This window comes from Bos grunniens, chromosome 7 (assembly GCF_055505025.1).
Source record: "Bos grunniens cultivar Pamir isolate PY7600 chromosome 7, Bosgru_T2T1.0, whole genome shotgun sequence".
Taxonomy (NCBI): domain Eukaryota; kingdom Metazoa; phylum Chordata; class Mammalia; order Artiodactyla; family Bovidae; genus Bos; species Bos grunniens.
Window position 1 is genome coordinate 13,262,659 of NC_141171.1, and position 22,014 is coordinate 13,284,672.

General features: G+C 44.8%; 1 protein-coding gene across 10 annotated transcripts in view; it reads right to left on the bottom strand.

The window, feature by feature from the left end:
• MUC16 (mucin 16, cell surface associated) overlaps positions 1-22,014 on the bottom strand; it is a 118,606-nt gene that overhangs the window by 2,882 nt on the left and 93,710 nt on the right. For 5 of the 10 annotated variants that reach the window (XM_086409079.1, XM_086409078.1, XM_086409076.1 and 2 more), the window contains 15 exons: positions 21,562-21,847; positions 18,241-18,413; positions 16,371-16,406; positions 15,356-15,421; positions 13,911-14,032; positions 13,742-13,809; positions 13,412-13,584; positions 11,147-11,277; positions 10,367-10,434; positions 9,232-9,380; positions 6,354-6,517; positions 5,363-5,430; positions 3,754-3,920; positions 1,553-1,594; positions 1,241-1,320 (listed from right to left, as the gene is read on the bottom strand). In XM_086409079.1, coding sequence (XP_086265205.1) covers positions 1,241-1,320; positions 1,553-1,594; positions 3,754-3,920; positions 5,363-5,430; positions 6,354-6,517; positions 9,232-9,380; positions 10,367-10,434; positions 11,147-11,277; positions 13,412-13,584; positions 13,742-13,809; positions 13,911-14,032; positions 15,356-15,421; positions 16,371-16,406; positions 18,241-18,413; positions 21,562-21,847 — 1,793 coding nt within the window. The remainder of the gene's footprint in view (positions 1-1,240; positions 1,321-1,552; positions 1,595-3,753; positions 3,921-5,362; positions 5,431-6,353; positions 6,518-9,231; positions 9,381-10,366; positions 10,435-11,146; positions 11,278-13,411; positions 13,585-13,741; positions 13,810-13,910; positions 14,033-15,355; positions 15,422-16,370; positions 16,407-18,240; positions 18,414-21,561; positions 21,848-22,014) is intronic. The other 5 variants (XM_086409084.1, XM_086409081.1, XM_086409080.1 and 2 more) reach the window with 2 other exon arrangements.

Below are 22,014 nucleotides of genomic sequence, written 5' to 3' on the forward strand. Positions count from 1 at the left end.
GTGAATATACCACACTTTGTTTACCCATTCACTTATTGATGGACTTCTTGGTTTGTTTTTTAGTTTTTGGCTAGCACCCCACTCCAGTACTCTTGCCTGGAAAATCCCATGGACGGAGGAGCCTGGTAGGCTGCAGTCCATGGGGTCGCTAAGGGTCGGACATGACTGAGCGACTTCACTTTAACGCATTGGAGAAGGAAATGGCAACCCACTCCAGTGTTCTTGCCTGGAGAATCCCAGGGACGGGGCAGCCTGGTGGGCTGCCGTCTATGGGGTCACACAGAGTCGGACACGACTGAGGTGACTTAGCAGCAGCAGCAGTGCAAATATTATTATGAACATTTGTGTACAAGTCTTTGTATAGATATGTGTTTTAATTTCTCTTAGACAAATTCCTAGGAGGGAATGGTTGCACAGATATATGCAACTTTGAAAATTTATTTTTAATTGAAGTATAGTTGATTTACAATGTTGTGTTTGTTTCTGCTGTAGCAAAGTGACTTAGTTATACACACATATATACTTTAAAAATATTCTTTTTTATATTATGGTTTATCCCAGGATACTGGATATAGTTCCCTGTGTTAAAAAGTAGGATTTTGTTGTTTATCCATTCTATATGTAATACTGTGTGACTACTAACCCCAATGTGACATTTACTTATTTTTATTGTAATTGCTCTACAGTGCTATGTTACTTTTAGGCATGAGCGAAGTGAATCAACTACATGTATACATATATCCACTCTTTTTTAGATTTCCTTCCCATTTAGTGGAGAAGGGAATGGCAACCCACTCCAGTATTCTTGCCTGGAGAATTCCATGGACAGAGGAGCTTGGCGGGGCTACAGTCCATGGGGTCACAAAGAGTGGGACATGACTGAAGCAACTAACACTTTCACTTTCCCATTTAGGTCACCACAGAGCACCCAATGTAACTTTTAAAGATGCAGCCAAGCTATTTTCCACCAGCACTATAGGAGAGTTCCAGCTGCTTCATATCTTCACTGACACTTGTTAACGTCATTTTGATTTTAACCCTTCTCATGCATAATGGTATCTCATTATAACTTTCATTTACATTTCCCCAATGACAAATGTTGTTAAGAAAAGGAAAAGGCAAACCCCTCACAGATTAAGAGAAAATATCTGCAAAACACATCCCCACAGAGGACATATCCTTCTAATATATAAAAAGCTCTTACAACCTGATAGTAAGAGAACAACACCTCCTTGCTTACCAGGAAAAAGCTGATCAGGCCCATGATGAGCACCAGGAGTCCTGCCAGGCAGATGAGGATGATGGCCCAGAAGGGGAGGTCTGGGGAGACAAGTCCTGGTGTGAGACACCATCTATCATTCCTCCAGGGCCCTGCTTCCCCTGCCCCCACGCTCCCCCGGCCCACCGACCCTGACTGTGCCTCAGAAATCCCAGTCCTGGGTTGACCAATTTTCATCATCATCCAATACCCTGGGTATGTGGCTGTTTTCAATGAGGCAGAGAACCAGAATATTCCCTCTCCACCCTGGGCTACAGCATCTTTGAGGCTTACCAGAATTCTCAGTCACAACATCATTTCTGTTGGGAGAATACCCTGAAAGTGAATGAAATGGAGAATACATGTGAGTGTGTTTTACCCTTTTAAATAAAACTTTTCAAATATACAGACAAACAAAACCAAGTCATAAATATCCATCATCTAGAAGTAACAATATTTATTTCACACAGTTAAAACAATATTATTTGTTGTTTAGTCACTAAGTCGTGTCTGACTCTTTGTGATACCATGGACTGTAGCCCTCCAGGCTCCTATGGACAGAGAAGCCTGGTGGACTACAGTCCATGGGATTTTCTAGGCAAGAATACTGGAGTGGGTTGCCATTTCCTTCTCCAGGGGATCTTCCCCACCCAGGGATTGAACCTGAGTCTCTTCCATTGGCAGACAGATTCTTTACCACTAAGCTACCAAACAATATCATACCTAGTGTATAACTATTTGGCTTCCCAGGAAACGCTAGTGTAAAGAACCTGCCTGCCAATGCAGGAGATGGAAGTGATGGGGGTTTGATTCCTGCGTCAGGAAGATCCCCTGGAGAGGGGTACGACAACCCACTCCAGTATTCTTGGATGGAGAATCCCATTGATAGAGGAGCCTGGTGGGCTATAATCCACAGAGTCAGAGTCGGACATGACTGACATGACTTAATAAGCACGCACGTATGTATAACTTATTAACACTTGCCACACTTGTTTCATCCCATAATTCCGTTGAAATATTAAAGTCATGTCGACATAATATTTCACCCCATTTTAGTTTGCATCACTGGAAAATGAGGATACTTTACTACATAATAACAAAGCCACAATCACACTACAAGAGTGTGATATTTCAAATCATACCTCTGGGAATGGATGGATGACTGGTGATGGACAGAACTATCTTATGCTAGTGAAGGGGAGAATGGGTCATAGGAGTTGACAAGACCATGGGCTCTCTCTAAATTTATAAATTCCTGCTCAAAAGCCTTCTGCCTATGAACACATTCACTCCCTTTTCCCTTTACTGAGTTTAATACTTATTTTCCAAGATTCACCTAGACTGTAATTTCCTCCAGGAAGCCTTCTGATTACCACTCCTAAGTGTGGATTGGTTCACATCAAATAATTCATTGTTTTCAACTGCCTATTCTTATTATTTCCAACTGTAACATAAACTATATGAGAAATGATTGGCACAGACTGGGGGAGGGTTGTAGGCCCCCCTTGCTGTACAACCTCTCCCTAGCCAAAATCTTTTTTCTTTTTAATTTTACTTATTTCTGATTTTAATTGAAGTATTCTTTTTAATTGGAGTAAAATTGCTTTACAATGTTGTATTAGTTTCTGCCTCACAACGAAATGAATCAACCATAAATATATGTATATGGCCCCCTCTCTCTTGGATCTTCCTTCCCATCTCTCCTCCCCAGGCAAATTCTTAAGATGTGCTGTGTGATATAAGCAGTGACAAGTGCCATTTTAAATTAAAATTAATTTTAATGAAGTAAAGTTTAAAAAAATCTGGTACTCTGTACTATTAAAATTCAGTAACCATAAAAGCCAGTCACAATAAGTGAAAGTGAAAGTCGCTCAGTTGTGTCTGACTCTGTGACTCCATGGCCTATACAGTCCATGGAATTCTCCAGGGCAGAATACGGGAGTGGGTAGCCTTTTCCTTCTCCAAGGGATCTTCCCAACCCAGGGATTGAACCCAGGTCTCCTGAATTGCGGGTGGATTCTTTACCAGCTGAGCCACCAGGGAAGTTCAAGAATACTGGAGTAGGTAGTCTACCCTACCCCTTCTCCAGCAGATCTTCCCGACCCGGGAATCAAACCAGGGTCTTCTGCATTGCAGGCAGATTCTTTACCAACTGAGCCATCAGGGAAGTCCTCAGTCACAATAATCATACTTCAAATATACTCAGGAGTCTCATGTGATGTATGCTCTGGGCAGCACAGGTATAGGACATTTCCATGATTAAGAAACTTCTACTGCCTTATGCTGTCCAGGAGAGATGGCAAGTGTCTCCTGTGTCCCACTGGGTATTGTTTCTTCTCCCTCAGTGATGGGTAAAGTCTGGAAGACTGTGCCACCTCTGCCAGCCTGGGAAAGTTCAATGCTGACTCATCCTCAGGTCTCCAGACTCCCAGGAAAGCCCCCATGTGAGGAAGTTGGAAGCCCTCACTCCTGCCCCCATGATCAGGGAGTCTTACCGTCCACAAGGAGACTGTTCCTGTCCAGGGTGAAATTCTGCAGCTGAGTACCATTCTTGGTCAGACGCAGGAATTCCTCATAGATGACAACTTGGTACGGACTCCGAGCCAAAAATGCGAAGTTACACTGAGCGTTTACCCCAGTGTGGTTGCTTGGAGGGACAGACCTGGAAGGACACCAGTATATGGAGTTCTACCCCCGTTCTAGGTTCTCTGCTGGCCCTGTCCAGGACAACTTTCTGCAATGATGTAAACATTTGTGTCTGCAGTATCCAGTCATTATTTGCCCCTTGTTACCAAGCACTTAAAATATGGCTACTGTGGGACTTCCCTGATGGTCCAGTGGCTAAGACTCTGTGCTCCCAATGCAGGGGGCCTGAGTTCAATCCCGGGTCAGGGAATCAGATCCCATATGCCACAACTCAGAGTCTGCATGCCACAACTAAAACAGATTCCGCATGCTGCAATTAAGACACGGCAGTGGCTCAGATGGTGAAGAATCTGCCTGCAATGTGGGAGACCCAGGTTCAGCCCCTGGGTCTGGAAGATCCCTTGGAGAAGGGAATGGCAACCCACTCCAGTATTCTTGCCCATGGAGAATTCCATGGACAGTCAAATAATAAATTAAAAAAAAAAAAAAAAAAAGGTGAATCTGCACATTATGAAAGCAAACCAGAAAGAAAGAAATCAAATTTGCCTCAAAAAGAAACATGACTAGTGTTAAGTGAGAAACTAAATGTCTCATTTTATTTAATTGGATTAATTTATAAATAAATAAGCACAACGAGAACATTTTGAAATGCTGGAGTAAGGACTCCCAAAAATCTGTAAAAGCAATGAGAACACTGGTAAACATGGCCAAAATCAACTTTTTCAGAAGTCTAGAAATTTACCAAAGGCTGGCAACAAGCCAAGCAGCATTCAGGTAAGAAAAAAATGTATCTTGGTAAACAGAGTCAATGTTATGGCATTATAGCTTGCACAGTTCTCATTCCACTCTCACAAGGGACTCAGTAACTGTGAAAGCCGGAAGGTTAGAACCAGTTGACTCATTAGTATGGATCTTCCTCATTCTTCCCTCACCCCCACTAGCAAACAATTTCCGTTCTCCCTCTAGGGATTTACTCTTCTGGACAATAGGCATTCCATTTTTATGAGAATCACATGCTGTGTGGTCTTTTGTGAGTGATCTCTTTCATTAGAATAGTGTTCTTAAGAGGGAGATGAATATAGGCATAATTATGACTGATTTGCATTGTTATACAGCGGAAAACTGAAAGCATTAGTCGCTCAGTCGTGTCCAACTCTGCAAAACCTTGTACTGTAGCCTGCCAGGCTCCTCTGCCCATGGGATTTCCCAGGCAAGAATACTGGAGTGGGTTGCCATTTCCTCCTCCAGAGATCGAACGGGTGTCTCCTACAGCTCCTGCATTGCTAGGCAGATTCTTGACCACTGAGCCACCAGGGAAGCCCCAGTGTTTAGGTATCAGGTCTGTGTTCCTAGGGCTCTCTTCCATAACAGCTAGGAACTGAAAGACTGCAGCAGTGGGGACACTTCTAAAGGACAGTGCGAGTCTCCAAAGTGATCAGGTCCTGAGCTGGAACTCACCTGAATGCTGAAACTTCACAGTCAGAAAAATGAGTCTTGATGCTGCTGTTTCGGAAGAGCTGGTTGAGCTGAAAGATAGGGCAAAATTTCCTAGGTCAGAATCCATGACTCTGGCACTGGAGAATGCCAATTAGCCAATGAGTACACTGCCCCATTTATTTATTTTTCTGTTGGTCAAATGGTAAAGAATCTCCGCTGCCACTGCAGAGGGCACGGGTTCAATCCCTGGTCAGGGAACAGAGATCCTGCATGAGGCACAGTGCAACCAAGAAAACAAAAAATAAAAGAAAAACCAGCCCAGGTATGTACACCAAAGCATGTTCTGTTCCAGGATATTACTTGGGCTAGTAATTGAACTCGTCTATGGCTGTCTCTTCATTTGTCAAATGCGAATAAGAACCTATCTTTATGAACTATTAAAAAAAGAAGTCACCTTCTGGATAACCAACAAGGATCTACTGCATAGCACAGGGAAATACACATAATATTTTATAATAACCTACAATTGAAGATAATCTGAAGAAGGATATATATATATATATATATATATGAATTGCTATGCTGTATATCTGGAACTAACCCAATATTGTAAATCAACTATACTTCAATTAAAAAAATGTCCAGGGGACTTCCCCTGGTGGTCCAGTGGTTAAGAACTGCCTTCCAATGCAGGGGATACAGTTTTGATCCCTGGATGGGGAACTAAGATCCCATATGCTGCAGGGCAACAAAGCCCACAGGCTGCAACTGCTGAGCCCATGCACTCTGGAGCCCATAAGCCACAACTACAGACGTCTGTGTGCTACAATGAAGACCCAGCACCACCAAAATAAAATAAAAAATAAATAAAATTTAGAAATGTCCAGAGGCTAAACTGAAAAAAAATAAAGGTAAATGTGCACACTAAAATAAAAGGTCACCCTCTGACTCCTCAGTGTCCATAGGTCAGTCTCTGCAGAGGAACAGATTGGGCACAGAAGCCCATTCTTACCGCATCCTCAATATTTCTCTTGTTTCTCTGGTATTTGGGAGTGTCTGGCTGTTTCATGTCTTGAGAATAGAATAGGTTGGTGACAGTGAAATTTAGCTGGACTTTCTGGAAACTGGGAGTGGTTGTTGGTTGGTCTGTGGGTAGGTGAATTGATGGCTCTGCTTCTAGAATAAAAGGAAAGTGAAAGTTCCCATTAGGGGAAGTTTTCAACAAAGAAGTCATTAGAGTCAGTCTACTTATTCCTGGCACTGTGGACTGAGCTGGGTTTTTAAAACTGTGTTACAGGAACTTGTCTGGTCCCCGAGTGGTTAAAGATCTGCCTTGCAATGCAGGGGATGGGGATTTGACCCCTGGTAAGATCTCACATACCATGGGGCAACGAAGCCCACTTGATGCAAAAGAGAAGCCAGTATGCTGCAACTAGAGAAAGCCTGCGTGTGCAGTGAAGACGACCCAGGGCAGCCCCACCCCCGCCGCCAAAAAGAGTAGGCTATAATAAAAAAGAATGAAATAATACCATTTGCAGCAACATGGATGGCATAGAGATGATCATACTAAGTGAAGTAAGTCAAAAAAAGAAAGACAAATGCCATATGATACTACTTATATGTGGAATCTAAAATATGATATAAATCAACATATCTATTAAACAAAATCAGACTCACAGACATAGAAAACAGACTAGTAGCTGCCAAGGGGGAAGGAGATAGAGGAGGGAGGGAATGGGAGTTTGGGATTAGCAGAGGCAAGCTATTATATATAAAATGGATAAACCGCAGGCCCTACTGTATAACAGGGAACTATTAATATATTCAATTGTCTGTGACAGACTCTAATGGAAAAGAATATGAAAAAGGAAAATACATATGTGTATATGTTCTTGTTGCTTAATTGCTATGTCATGTCCGATTCTTTTGCGATACCATGGACTGCAGCCTTTCCAGGCTCTTCTGTCCATGGGATATCCCAGGCAGGAATACTGGAGTGGGTTTTCATTTTCTTCTCCAGGGTCTTCCTAACCTGGGGATCAAACCCATGTCTCCTGCATTGGCAGGCAGATTCTTCATCACTGAGCCACCTGGAAAGCCCATATATAACTGAATCGTTTTACTGTATTGAAGAGGGTAACACAGCATTGTAAATCAACTGCACTTCAGGGAAATTTTTTTAAAAATTGGCTACTGAAGACCATCTGCCCACCTTGAGTCCATTCATCTGTCTGCCTGTCCAGCTGTCCACTAAGCATTGTGAGAGTTCACAAGGTTGGGGGGAAGAGGAGATTTCTCTGAAGCAGTTGGCAGGTGCTGACCATTCCAGTGGGCATCCATCATCTTTGCTGATCTAGGTCCCTAATATGTCTTTTTCCCCCTCCCCAATCATTGACCTGGTAGAGGAGAATCACCAGAGGACAAGCTTTCTAAAGTAGAACGCTGAGTGTGCCATGTTCCTCCCCAAACCATTCCAGTGCCCAGGAAAGTCTCTGCCCACATCTTTAGCCACAGTTGTCACCCATCTTATGTCAAGGTGTATGCTCCAGCCACACCAAACTCCTTATAGCCTCCTTCAATGACATGCTCTATCTTCTAGGTTACAGACACATGTGGCTCAACTCCCTATTTCTTCCCTTCAGCTAAGTCCTATTCTCCTTCAGATCTGTTTCTTCATCACTTCCTCTAGAAAACTTTCCAAGAGAAAGCGGTGTAATCCTTCTTTGGAATTCCCACAGACTTTCAAAATTCCTCTGTCATAGCAGCAATTACAATGTATCATCAGTGCCTATTTATTTTCATGATATATACATTTAATGAATAAATGAATGAATCAACCAATGTATGACTCATAACAGCCTAACAAGGAAACCCAGGATCCTTCCCATTTTGGGTTAGAAAAACTGACATGTGAAATAATCATTCTGTTGGTTACAATTGCTGGATTTTCTCTTCCTGTCTCCTGTTGGATGACATTGCCATGAGTCATCAGCATGGGCTTCCAGAAAGCCTCTCCTTTTTCCTCTGTAGCCTCTATCCATGTCGCTCATATCCAGAAGCCCTATCCTTCTTCATAAAACCATCTTTTGGACTTCCCTCATGGTCCAGTGGGTAAGATTCTGACTGCCAATGCAGGGACCCCTTGGTCTGGGAAGATCCCACATGCCGTGGGGCCACTAAGCCCATGCACACATCACAACTACTGAGCCCATGCTCTGGAGCCTGACAGCTACAACTACTGAAGTCCAGGTGCCTAGAGCATATGCTTTACAATGAGAGAAGCCACCACAATGAGAAGCCTGCACATTGCCACTAGAGAGTAGCCCCCACTCGCTGCAACTAGAGAAAGCCCACTCAGCAATGAAGACCCAGCACTGCCAAAAATAAATAAAATTTTTAAAAAGACTAAGAATATACAGTAGTCATGTACGGATGGAAGAATTGGACCATAAAGAACACTGAGCACCAAAGAATTGATGCTTTCGAACTGTGGTGCTGGAGAAGACTCTTGAGAGTCCTCTGGACAGCAAGGAAATCAAACCAGTCAACCCTACAGGAAATCAACCCTGAATATTCATTGGAAGAACTGATGCTGAAGCTGAAGCTCCAATACTTTGGCCACCTGATGCGAAGAGCTGACTCATTGGAAGAGACCCTGATGCTGGGAAAGATTGAGAGCAAGAGGAGAAGGGGGCAACAGAGGATGAGATGATTGGATGGCATCACTGACTCAATGGACATGAGTTTGAGCAAACTCCGGGAGATGGTGAAGGATAGGGAAGCCTGAGGTCATAAAGAATCAGTTGGACATGACTTAGCGACTGAACAACAACAAAAGAATTTTTAAAAATACCTTTTCCAGCCATGACATATCCCCCTCTATGTCCCACCTGTCACATGCACATCTGTCAGCTGGTAGGTGGCACCCAGCCAGTGGGATGAGGCGTTCAGGGTCTTGTCTAGAAATACTTGCTTCACCATGCTGGAGTCCACTCTGGAGGAGAGCTGGGCCTTGATGGTGACCGATATGGGATCCAACCTGGGAACAGAGACCATGGGATCTCAGCCAGCACCCAACACCAGCAGTGTGTCCTGAGTTCCTGCTTTGTAGACTCAAAGACCTAAGGGTAAGCACCGCGGTATCTGACTGCCTTCTTGCTCCAGGCAAGGGAAGAGACCCTGACCAAAAAGGGAAACGCTTCTAGGAGTTAGGAAGAGAAGCAATAACAGTAACAATAATGAATGTCTATTGTGGACCTCTAAGAAGTGACTTCCACAGTCCTTCCGGTCACTCTGGTAGAAGCTATAATTACAATCTGTTGTTTAGTCCTGTCCAACTCTTTGTGACCCCATGAACTGCAGCTCAATAGGCTCCTCTGTGGGATATTCCAAGCAAGAACACTGGAGTGGGTTGCCATGTCCTTCTCCAGGGGCTCTTCCTAACCCAGAGATTGAACCCAAGTCTCCTGCATTGGCAGGTGGATTCTTTACCACTGAGCCCCCAGGGAAGCCTATTTTTATCATTATCCCCATGTTAAAGACAAAGGAACTGAAATTACTAATTTTCAAAGTCAGCAGCATGTCCCATGATCCTCCCTCTCTCTAGTAGAGATGTCCTAGGCCTCTACTCATCCTTCAGAGATGTGAGTTCAAACCCAACTTCTGTGCCTCAGTTTTCCCATGCGAACGTGTGGGATGCACATATTGCATCTCTCATGCGAGAATGTTAAGAAAATGAAATGAGATGATCGTGCATGACAGTACTCAACAGGCAGCCTGGCCATGGTAAATATTATTAGATTACTATTAGCTGAAAGTTGAAGGAGGTGGGTGCAGGGAGATGGTGGGTCCATGAGGGTAAGCCTTTTCCTGTACCCCAAAGACCTATGGAAGGAGATGGTAAGCTGTCAGGCATGTGGGAAGAATGGGCACCATGTCAATGACTTCCAGTCCAAGGATGTGCCAGCCAGTGCTCAGAGCCTTGAGCTGCCATCTCAGCCAATGCTTTCAGTCTCCTCAACTTACGTCAAGTTGGTGACCAGGCAGGAGAGGAATACGCCTTGTAGCTGGCTGCTTCTGTAGAGTTTGGTGACCTAGAATAAAGGGGAGGGAGGCTGGGTGAGATGGAGGTCTCTTGGGGCTGGAGGGCGCCACTGGAGCCAGAGAGGAACAAACACAGGTCTTGAAGCAAGGGAGGCCTCAGTTCTGATCCTGGTTCTGCCCTTAACTCCATTGTGTGCCCTTAGGCACAATGTTCCCTTTTCTGAGCCTCAATTTTCCCATCTGAAAAGTGGGGCAGCAGCTAGGGTACCAACTCTGGAATCTGAAATAACCTAGAACATGTAGGTAAAGGGAAGAGTTGAAACAATTACTTAATAGATGCAGGGCAGGACTTCTCTGGTGGATAAGAATTCACCTGCCAATGCAAGGGATATGGATTCGATCCCCAGTTAGGGAAGATTCCACACGCTGCAGAGCAGCTAAGACTACGCCACAACTACTGAACCCGTGCTCTGGAGCCCAGGAGCCACAACCACTGAAGCCCGTACACCAAGAGCCTGTGCTCCACAACAAGAGAAGCCGCCGCAGTGAAAAGCCCGTGCGCCATGACAATGAGTAACCCCCACCTGCCGCAACTAGAGAAAGCCCGAGTGCAGCGATGAAGACCTAGCACAACGAAAAATAAAAGATAATAATAATAAACATGGAAGGGGAATAGCTTAGAAAAATAGGTGCATGTCAGACTGAGGAATGAGAGGGGCACTCAGGGTAAGGAGAGATGGGAGGGGCGAGAAAGACCCCCACCTTGTCACTGATGTCCCACAGCAGGGCGAGGTACTCTGATGATGTGGGATCTCGGTTGCTGAGATTCCAGTTGATGATGTGGAAATTTAGCTGGTATTCCCTCTGGATAGATAAACTCTGGGGTGCATAGCCTGGAGCCACAGAGAGGAAGAAAAGACCGACAAAGACTCAGCTTTTAGCATAGAGACATGTTGGCCCAGGGGACACCTTACCTACTACCATCATAATCAAAATCAGGTCCATGTGTTGGAGACCGTAGGGGTTCTTGAATGGAAAGTCACCCCATAGAGGAGGAAAACTGGAATTTTATAAGAAATCTGAGCTGAGCTTTTCTGCTTGAGCTTATGCAGTTCCTGCTTCCTGGAATGCTCTTCCACCCTCCTCTTTTCCAGGAAAACTCCTATTCCTACTTCAGGAGCCCATTGAGATGGAGCTCAATAAGAGCAGGCACTCATCTGTCTTGTTCTTGTCATGTCCAGTGCCTAGTATAGTTTCAGGCACGTAATATCCTCCTCCAGGAAGCACTCTTTGACTTGCCCTGCCTCTGCACTCCCATGGCACCCTGTTAATAATAGTGTCTCTGCCTTTTCTGTGTCCCAAAGTAGTATTTTTTTTAAAGTTTATTTTATTGAAATGTAGTTGATTTAAAATATTGTGTTAACTTCTACTGTGCATGCGTGCGTGCTCAATCGCCTCAGTCGTGTCTGACTTTTTGCGACCCTGTGAACTGTAGCCCACCAGGCTCCTCTGGCCATGGGATTCTCCAGGCAAGAATACTGGGTTGCCATGCCCTCCTCCAGAGGATCATCCTGACCCAGGGATCGAACTCAGGTCTCCCGCATTGCAGGCAGATTCTTTACTGCTGAGCCATCAGGGAAGCCCAATTTCTGCTGTACAGCACAGTAATTCAGTTATATATATATATCTTTCACATTCTTTTCTATTATGGTTTGTCCCAGGATATTGAATATAGTTCCCTGTGGTATAAACTAGGATCTTGTCGTTTACCCATTCGATATATGATAGTTTGCATCTGCGAACCAAACTCCCACTGGATCTCTCCCCCACTCCCCTCCCCTTGGCAACCGTAAGTCTGTTCTCTGCGAGTCTGTTTCTGTTTCATACATACTTTCATTTGTGTCCTATTTTAGATTTCACATATAAGTTATATCATATGGTATTTGCCTTTGTCTTTCTGACTTACCTTACTTGTGTCCCTAAGTAATCTTTAATTCCCTTGATTATGACTTTTTCAGGATTAGAACTTGTGTATTCTATCTCCATGCCCAGAATATGGCTTGGTACAGAATGGTCACACATATGAGTTTGTTGAATGAATGAATGTGAATTGCAATGGATCCCCAAATATTAGGACTGAGATACTCAACTTGCATTTGTTCACTCATTCATTGGGTATTACAAGGTACCAACATATTAAGAATAGGATCCAGTGCCATGTTAAGCAAACACTAATTCTGTAGAGTTTGAACCATTAAATAATTGCTGCAAAGTGTGATAAGTGTTGGGCTTCCTAGGTGGTGCTAGTCAAAGAACCCGCCTGCCAATGCATAAGAGCCCTGGGTTCAATCCCTGAGATGGGAAGATCCCCTGGAGGAGGGCATGGCAACCCACTCCAGTATTCTTGCCAGGAGAATCCCATGGACAGAAGAGCTTGGTGGGCTGCAGTCTATGGGGTTGCAAAGAGTCAGACATGACTGAAGCAACTGAACACGCATGCATGTGATAAGTGTTGGTTTGGTGCTCAGCTAGGAACAATGGGACCATGTCCAGCAGGGTTTCTCATCCTCAGAACCACTGAAATTTGAGGCTATATAATTCTTGGTGGTGAGGGTCTGCTGTGCATTGAAGGATATTGGTTACATTCTTGGCCTTTATCCACTAGATGCCAGGAGCACCCTCCCCTACTGTGGTAATCAAAAATGTCTCTGGACACTGCTGAGTATCTCTCAGTGGGGCAGAAATCACCCCCAGGTATGAACCACTGCCATGGAAGAACCTTGCATTGAACTTCAGTCCCAAGAGATCCCATGGGTTAGACATTTTGGTTTTGAATGAAAATTCATTGATATTCATTTGGTCAAAGAATGTCATGCTACTTTCCTGAACTGACAAGGAAGACCAATCCCATGGAGGTTTGGAAGGTACTCTCCAGACAGAACTTGGGCTGACTTGTTCAAGAGGAAATAAAACAGAACAGGGACAAGTAGTGATCGCTGTTAATACAAATTCAGCATAAACACTCACCATTGATGAAGAGGCTGTCCTTGACCAAAGTGTAGAAGCCCAGCTGGGTGACACCATGGGTCAGTTGGCTCAGCTCCCAGTAAAGCTGCTCTATGTCCAGCCTGTGGCCCATGGGGTCAGGGTGGTAGGTGCAGACGACATACACGCTGGTGGCTGCACTATCCTTCTCAGGTCTAGGGAGAGGGAGGTGGGAACTCAAAAGACAAGTCTTGAAACCTCTGGGTGTGGGGCCCAGAAGAGGGAGAAGCAAATGAGAGGTCAGTGGGAAGACAGAGAGGGGTGGACACCAAAAGTGTTCTTTACTGGCAAATACTCAGGAAAAGGAATTACTTGAGGGAGATCAGTCTGCAACTTGAGTAGAAGGGGCCCAGGCTGCTCTTCTGGAACAAGGATCCAAGCTGGGGAGACAGGAGAAAGATGATGAGCAGAAAGGACAGGCACTGGGGCAGAGGATACACGGGAGTGATCCCACCAGTGGTTGCTGGGACCAGCATCTCACCAGGCGATGCAGGATCATCTTGGTGGAGTTGAACATGGCGAAGCCATTGCTCATGTCTGATGAGTATGGAAGGTTGGTGATGGTGAAGTTAAGTGTGAGGGCCTTCAGGTTGTATCCCATAGCTGCGATAAGAGAGGGGGATAGATGGTTACCACTGAGAGCTGACCTGGAACCACATCAGAGTTCCATATTCATTGTAATTGGTTGTCTTCCAGTAACACTACCACCCACCAAGTCAAAACCAGTGTTATCTGTTCAGCTCCTCCTCCCTCATCTCCAGTTAATACCAGTTGTACTTGCAGAACAGTTCCTGCATACATCCCCTCTCTCCATCCCTGTCGCAGCTCAGGTTTTATCTTCTCCGACCTGAACTGACACCCCAGCAGCCTCGCTGCATGCCCTTACTAACGGATGTTCTCTACACCGAACAGTAGAAGAAATTTTCTTAAATAAAAACCTGACTATTGTCACCACTGTTCTAGGACCACTTGTGGCTCCCTATGGCCTTCAGCATGAAGTTCAACTTTTTTGATCTGGCACTCAAAGTCCTTCTTAATCTGGTTCTTGCCAACCTTTTAGCTGAATGTGTCCATTTACTTCATCTACAACAGGGCTTCCCTGGTGGCTCAGACAGTAAAGAATCTGCCTGAAATGCAGGAAACCCAGGTTCAGTCCTTGAGTCTGGAATAACCCCTGGAGAAGGGATAGCTACCCACTCCAGTATTCTTGCCTGGAGAATTCCATGGACAGAGGAGCCTGGTGGGCTACAGTCCCTGGGGTCACAAAGAGTCAGTGTGACTGAGCAACTAAGGGATCCATCTACTCCAGCTTAAGCTTTAAACTTCATGCAAACCAAATCCCTCTCAGTTCTCCCCATACGCTATGCTGTTTTTGACCACTGACATTTTTGCTCATGGAATCCCACCAGCCAGAAAAACTTCTCATTCCCTATTTGCCTGGATGGCTCTTACTTTTACTTAAAGACTCAGGTCATATGAAAGTTTCTCCAGAAACCCTTTCCCTTCTAAATACCAGTTGTACTTGCAGAACAGTTCCTGCATACACCCCCTCTCTCCATCCCTGTCACAGCTCAGGTTTTATCTTCTCTGACCTGAACTGACACCCCAGCAGCTTCACTGCATGCCCTTACTAACGGATGTTCTCTACACTGAACAGTAGAAGAAATTTTCTTAAATAAAAACCTGACTATTGTGCCAGGGGCCTTTCCCCAAGACATACATTATAATAGTCTGTTAGTCACAAGAGTGGGGGCTCCATGAGGGCCAGCATCAGACTGAATTGTTGGTATAATCTTTGAGATAAAAGCATGATTGCCCTAAAGCCAGAACTGCACACCCTGGCCTCCCAGCTCCTATGTTACAATTGGCCGGTGGATATGTGGGGCTGGAGAGCTTCTCTTGGGAAGGAAAAGGGGCCTCCGATACCTGTGGTGGATTCTGGTTGCACAGATGATGGTGAAGTAGGAAGGAACGTGGTAGCTGGTGCGGGAGCTGTGGAAAGGGAAGGTATTAGGGAGGAACAGAGCCCACCCCCAGACTTGGAGAAGCCCCCCAGGCTCACCTGGGCTGTATAAGTGGTTGTCCAAGCACAACCATTCATAGGTTTACCATTAATGAGTGAGAGCAAAGGAATCATTGGGTAAGTAGAGGGATGAACAAACCTGTGAATGAAATGAACCCAAGAGAGTGGGTAAACAACAGAGAGACTGAACAAAGAGGACAGACAGATGGAAGGGCAGAAATATGGACAGATGGATGGGATACCTGGATGATCAGAAGAAGAATGGACAAAAGGAGGATCAAAGAGAAGGAAGGAAGGATAAACACAAGGAAGAAAAGTTGAGAGACAGATGGAAGTGCAGAAGGAAAGAAGGAAAAACAGGTGTATAGGCAGAAGGATGTTTGGATGGATGAATGGATAGATGGATGGACGGATGGAAGGAAGAAAGGGAGGGAAGGGGGAAGGGAGGAAGAGGTTTGAGAGCAGGTATAACTGGGAGGATGGAAGAAAGGATTGGTGAAAAGATAGGTGAAGTGATCACTACAAGCGTGAATGGACCGATATGGCCAAACCGCTGAGTAGCCACTGGAGCTTGCACCTTGACACTATGACCCCTTCTGCCTCTCCTATAAAAGATTTTGTTATTAGGAAGCAGAGACTACAAGGTCATTATATGACCTCAACCCTTATTACTGTAGGGAATGCTCATTCAATTTCTTCCTCCAACCCAGAAGGGTGTGGAAAATTTGGAGAGCCAATACCATGGCTGTGGGTCCCAAAAAGAGACCAAGGACTCATCATCCTTTCTCCCACTGACACTTTGTCCGCACTCAGGAGACACAACCTGAGTTTGAGGCAAGCTCCCTTTGTCAGTGAGAAGAAAAGTTAGGTTAAAGACCATTGAAGGCTGAAATGGACAGTGGATGAAAAGATACCTACTTGTAGGAGGCTCATCTGGACCACGTTCATTATAACCTGGAAGCAAAAAAGCCACACGTTAAGGGGAGGTGGAGGAACAAGCCCGGGTATCCCTGCCTTTGTCCACATGGGGTTCCTTTCTGGATGCCATTCCTTCTGTACCAGGTGAGTATCCATGCATCTTCTAGGATCAGACTCAAATGTCATCTCCACAATTAAGGCTTTCCTGACCTTTGGATTAGAAATTAATTGTGGGACTTCCCTGGTGGTCCAATGATTAAGACTCCATGCTTCCAATGCAGGGGGTGCTGGTTTGATTCCTGGTTGGGGAACCAAGATCCCACATAGTGCACAGTATGGCCAAAAAGAAAAGAATAAAATGAGCGTCATAAAGGACCAGGATGTCTCCCTGCCTACCTGATGGGGCAATGGTGAAAAGAAAGTGTGTGTTGTCAAACTCTATTCCCAGGCCGGGGACAGACAAGGGAACCAGAGTATAATTTCAGTCAACTTCATCACAGCTGTGCACTGACCATCAGGGACCCCCTTAAGGGTCACCCTTTCAAATGCTGTTTCTTTCTGGATTTGAGGCTCATTCCCAGTGTGTCTGAAGCTTGGACCTCCTAGATGTTCAGAGTTCCTGCCTTCCTTCCTGGCTAGAGGCCCCATCCAAGAGAGAGGCCCATCTTGGTCAAAAGTGAGGAGTGGGACACAGGAAACTCTACTCAGTACTCTGGAATGGGTCTATATGGGAAAATAATTTTTTAAAAAGTGGACATATGTATATATATGTATAAATAAGCAAAAATTTTAATCATTCCAGTTGCACATTTAAATAAAATGATGGTGTTTTAAATCACTAAATAAAAGGAAGAAATAAAGGAGGTCAATGACTTAAAAAAAATTACCCCAAACTGATGTAGAATTTAGAATTAGATGCTATGTCATTTGTGAGTAGTGATGGTTTTGCTTCTTCCTTGCTGGTTTGTGTGTCTTTTGTTTCTTTTTCTTGTCTGATTGCTGTGGCCAGGAATTCCAGTGCTATGTTTGGTACAGGTGGTGAGGGTGGGCATCCTTGCGTTGTTTCTGGTATTGGGGGAAGGGCTTTCAGCCTTTCACCATTGAGTGTGATGTTGGCTATAGGTTAGTCATAGATGGGTTTGCTGTGTTGGGATGTGTTCCCTCTGTACCCTTTGATGGGGTCTTCAGTTGTGAATGGGCGTTGAATTTTGTTGAGTGCCTTCTCTGCAGTTATGACCATGAATTGATCATGTGATTTTTATCCTTCCTTTGTTGGTATGTTATATTACATTGACTGACTTGTATATGTCAGACCATCTTTGTATTCCTGGAATTGATCTTATTTAAGCATGGTGTATTAAAAAAGAAAGTGAGAAGTGGGGAAAGGAGACAGATATGAGCTATTCTTTCTCTAAGTCTTCCCTAGAAAGATTTTTTTTTTGTGGCCGTGCCCCTCAGCATGTGGGATCTTAGTTCCCTGACCAGGGATGGAACCCATGACCCCTGCATTGGAAGCATGGAGCCTTAACCACTGGACCACCAGGGAAGTCCCTAGAAAGATTCTTCTATGAGTTAAATGCATAGAATGGAGCACAATTTTGGATCCTGAAAATAGTCTTGTACCCTGACTCTGCCACTCTCAAGCCACACCCACTTAGAAATTACATAATCTTTCAGAACCTTGGTTTCTTTGCCTCTAAAATGGGTTTGATCAAGGACCAGGTTTGCAGGGTGGCTGTGTGAGTTCAGTGTGGAGTCAAGATTCACACCAGAGTCTGTCTCAAGGTTTCCCCTGGAGAACTGACTAGCTAATAGAGACTCTTCTGGAGTTAGGGTGTGGACCCAGTGAAGTGGGCTGAGAACCACTCACCATTGAGGTAGAGACTGTCCTTGTCCAGAGAATAGGGACCCAGCCGGGTGATGCCGTGGGTCTGTCTGCTCAGCTCATGGAACACCTGCTTGGCCAGCAGACCGGGGCCGCTGGGGGACTGCCGGTAGGTGCAGAGGATGTTCACACCTGTCTTGGCACCATTGTTCACAGACCTGCGGAAGGAGAGGTTGGCCTTTGGGAGATGCAGTCCACCTGGCACTTATTTATATGGTCACCACATATACCTCACTTTCTGTGTTCCAGCCTTTTGGAACCATTCTTAGTTTCTTCACCTAGTCATACTCTCTCACCCTAGGATCTTTGCACATGCAGTCCCTTCTGCCTGTAAGTTTCTCCCCTTCATTTTTTACTTATGAAATTTCCTGATCATCCTTCAGGTTGCCACTTACATACTTCATCCTCCTCCAAGAAGTCTCCCAGACTGGGTCAGCTTCCATTCAGGCTCCCACAATATCCCATGCTTGTCGAATCACAACCCTGGCTATCTTCTATGTGAGCATATGTTATTTGTCCCTATTCCCTCCGGATGGTGACCTCCATGAGGTCAGGGAATAGGACAGTCTAGTTCGCTGTTGTCCTGTGGAACCCCCCGTACCTAGCACACTGCCTGCTCTGTGTGAAAACACAAGTCCTGCTGAACGGATTTTCAAATATGGTTCATCCATACAGTGGGATGTTATCTGGCCTTAAAAAAGAAGGAAATTATGGCAAACACTGAAGCACAGATGGACCTTGAGAACATTATGTTAAATGAATTAAGCCAGTCACACACACAAAAATACTGTATAATGTACAGTTCTATGAGGTACCCAGAGTCATCAAGTTCATAGAGACAAAATAGAATGGTGGTTGTCAACATTCAGGGGTAGATGGAAATGAAGAGCTGTTGTTTAATGTTTAATGGGGATAATTTCACTTTTGTGAGTTCTGGAGCCTGTTTGCACAGCAATATGAATGTATGTAACACCATTGAGCTATATGGGCTTCCCTGGTGGCTGAGGAGTTAAGAATCCACCTGCCAATGCAGGAGATGCAGGTTCAACCCCTGGTTTGGGAAGATCCCCAGAGAAGGAAATGGCAACCCACTCCAGTATTCTTGCCTAGGAAATCCCATGGGCAAAGGAACCTGGTGGGCTGCAGTCCATGGGGTCGCAAAAGAGTCGGACATGACTTATCAGCTAAACAACAACGACTGAACTATACACTTAAAAATGGTTCAGATGTAAGTTTCATGTGATGTGTATTTTACAATTAAAAAAATCAATTTGACATATGGTAGATATTCATTTAATAGTAACTTGGAGAAGGAAATGGCAACCCACTCCAGTGTTCTTGCCTGGAGAATCCCAGGGATGGGGGAGCCTGGCGGGCTGCCGTCTATGGGGTCGCACAGAGTCGGACACGACTGAAGCGATTTAGCAGCAACAGCTATGGTAGGGAGAGATTAGAAGGGTTTAGAGTTGTTTAGCCCCTGAATCCCTTGATCCTTGATGAGACCATTCCTACAAAATGTGATACAATAGACCCTAAAAAAGGTTCTTGCAAAACCAGCACTTCAAAAATGCATGCGTGTATATGTGGAATCGAGAGAGATGGTACTGATGAAGCTACTTGCAGGGCAGCAATGGCGATGCAGACATAGACAACAGACATAGAGTGGGAAGGAGAGGGTGGGATGACTGGAAAGAGTAGCGTGGAAACATACACATTATGATATGCAAATCAGATAGCCAGTGGAAATTTGCTGCATGACTCAGGGAGCTCAAACCAGTGCTCTGTGACTACCTAGAAGGGACATATGTATACCTATATACATATGTATACTTATACCTATGTATGTATACATATGTATATGTATACCTATGTATGGCTGATTCATGCTGATGTATGGCAGAAACCAGTGCAATATTGTAAAGCAATTATCCTTCAATTAAAAACCAACTTCTTAAAAAAAATGTATGCCTGCAGTGGCATTTACACCTCCATAAATGCTGAGAACTAGGTGTCTAGTGCTAAAGAAAGACATGCTAAAAAAATGTTCTTGTGACAAGAAAAAAAATGTAATTATGTCTTGATGGGTGTTAACTAAATGTATTGTGGTAATAATTGTTTTACAATATACAAATATATCAAATCATTATGTTGTACACTTTAAACTATTAATAATACAGTGCTATATATCAATTACAACTCAATAAAACTAGAAAAGATGAAAATAAAATGACACACAAAAGGAAAAAAGGAAAGAAAACATTCGTCTTCCTTAAAAGGACAGTATAAATTCATGTGTGTGTGTGTGTGTGTGCTAAGTCGCTTTAGTCGCGTCCGACCCTTTGAGACCCTATGGATGGCAGCCTGCCGGACTCCTCTGTCCATGGGATTTTCCAGGCAAGGATATTGGAGTAGGTTGCCATTTCCTGCTCCAGGGGATCTTCCCAACCCAGGGATTGAGCCTGTGTCTCCTGCTTGGCAGGAGGAGTCTTTACCACTGAGCCACCTGGAAAACTGCTCTCCCATTTCTATTTCTTTATGCTCTCACTGCCTTTGAAATCACCTTACTTAGATATTTATTCTGCTACTAGGTATCAGTTTTATTGACTAGATGTGGGCAGGTCTACTGCCTGCCACCCAGAGTACCACCTGCCTCAGAGGCTGTACCATCAGTGTCAGTTGAATGAAAATATGAATGAAAAGTACTTCACCCATACCAACAGGTCACAGACCGACCAGGAGAAGTGAGATTAACTGCTCAGTGGACACGGAGTTTCTGCTCAGGGTGATGAGAAGTTTTGGGAGTAGACAGTGATGATGTTAGCACACCATTGTGCATGTAATCAATATCACTGAATTGTACACTTAAAAATGGCCAAAAAGGCTAATTTTACATCTGTATTATTTATGTTATTGGGCTTCCCTGGTGGCTCAGTGGCAAAGAACCTGCCTGCCAAAGTATGAGACATGGGTTCCATCCCTGGGTTGGGAGGATCCCCTGGAGAAGGAAATGGCAACCCACTCTAGTAGTCTTGCCTGGAGAATCCCATGGACACAGGAGCCTGGAGGGCTATGGCCCATGAGGTCACAAAAGAGTTGGACATGACTTAGGGACTAAAACAATGATAACAACAACAAACAAAATTATGTTATCACAATTTTTAAAAATTAATAATGTAATGTGAAAAAAATGGATGTAGAATAGGACCCTCCAAGGATAGCCTGCTGCCTCTGGGAGCAGCTCCCACAGCCAGGAGTCCACGTCCTTAGGTGGCGTGCCAGTGGTGGGGATGGTGGGGGTGTTCTCACCTTAGGGAGATGACTCTGCAGCCCGCATACCGGGCACCCAGGCTGCTCCTCTGGAACAATGGGCTGAGCTGGAGAGAAAGGAGAGAGCCATTGGTGGTCACATGTGGGTGTCGGTCCACAGGAAGGGCACGATGGGGTGAACGGGAAAGGAGGCATCTCACCAGGTGCTGCATGAGGGTGTCTGTGATGTTGAACTTGTGGGAGCCTGGGTGACCCATGTCTGCAGAGTAGCGCAGGTTGTCGATGGTGAAGTTCAGCGTGAAGGGCTTCTCACTGACCTCCCCAGCTACAGTAGGTAGAGAGAGAGTCCAGGCTCACTGGGAGCTTGGGTCCCAGTGTCCACCCAGGTGGGGCTTCCAAGGGTCCTGTGTCTTCTTCCCAATCAACCTGAAGGTCACTTGCTGATGTGACAGCTCCAGCAACCAGTGAGGGTTGGCTTAATGATTTGGGGAC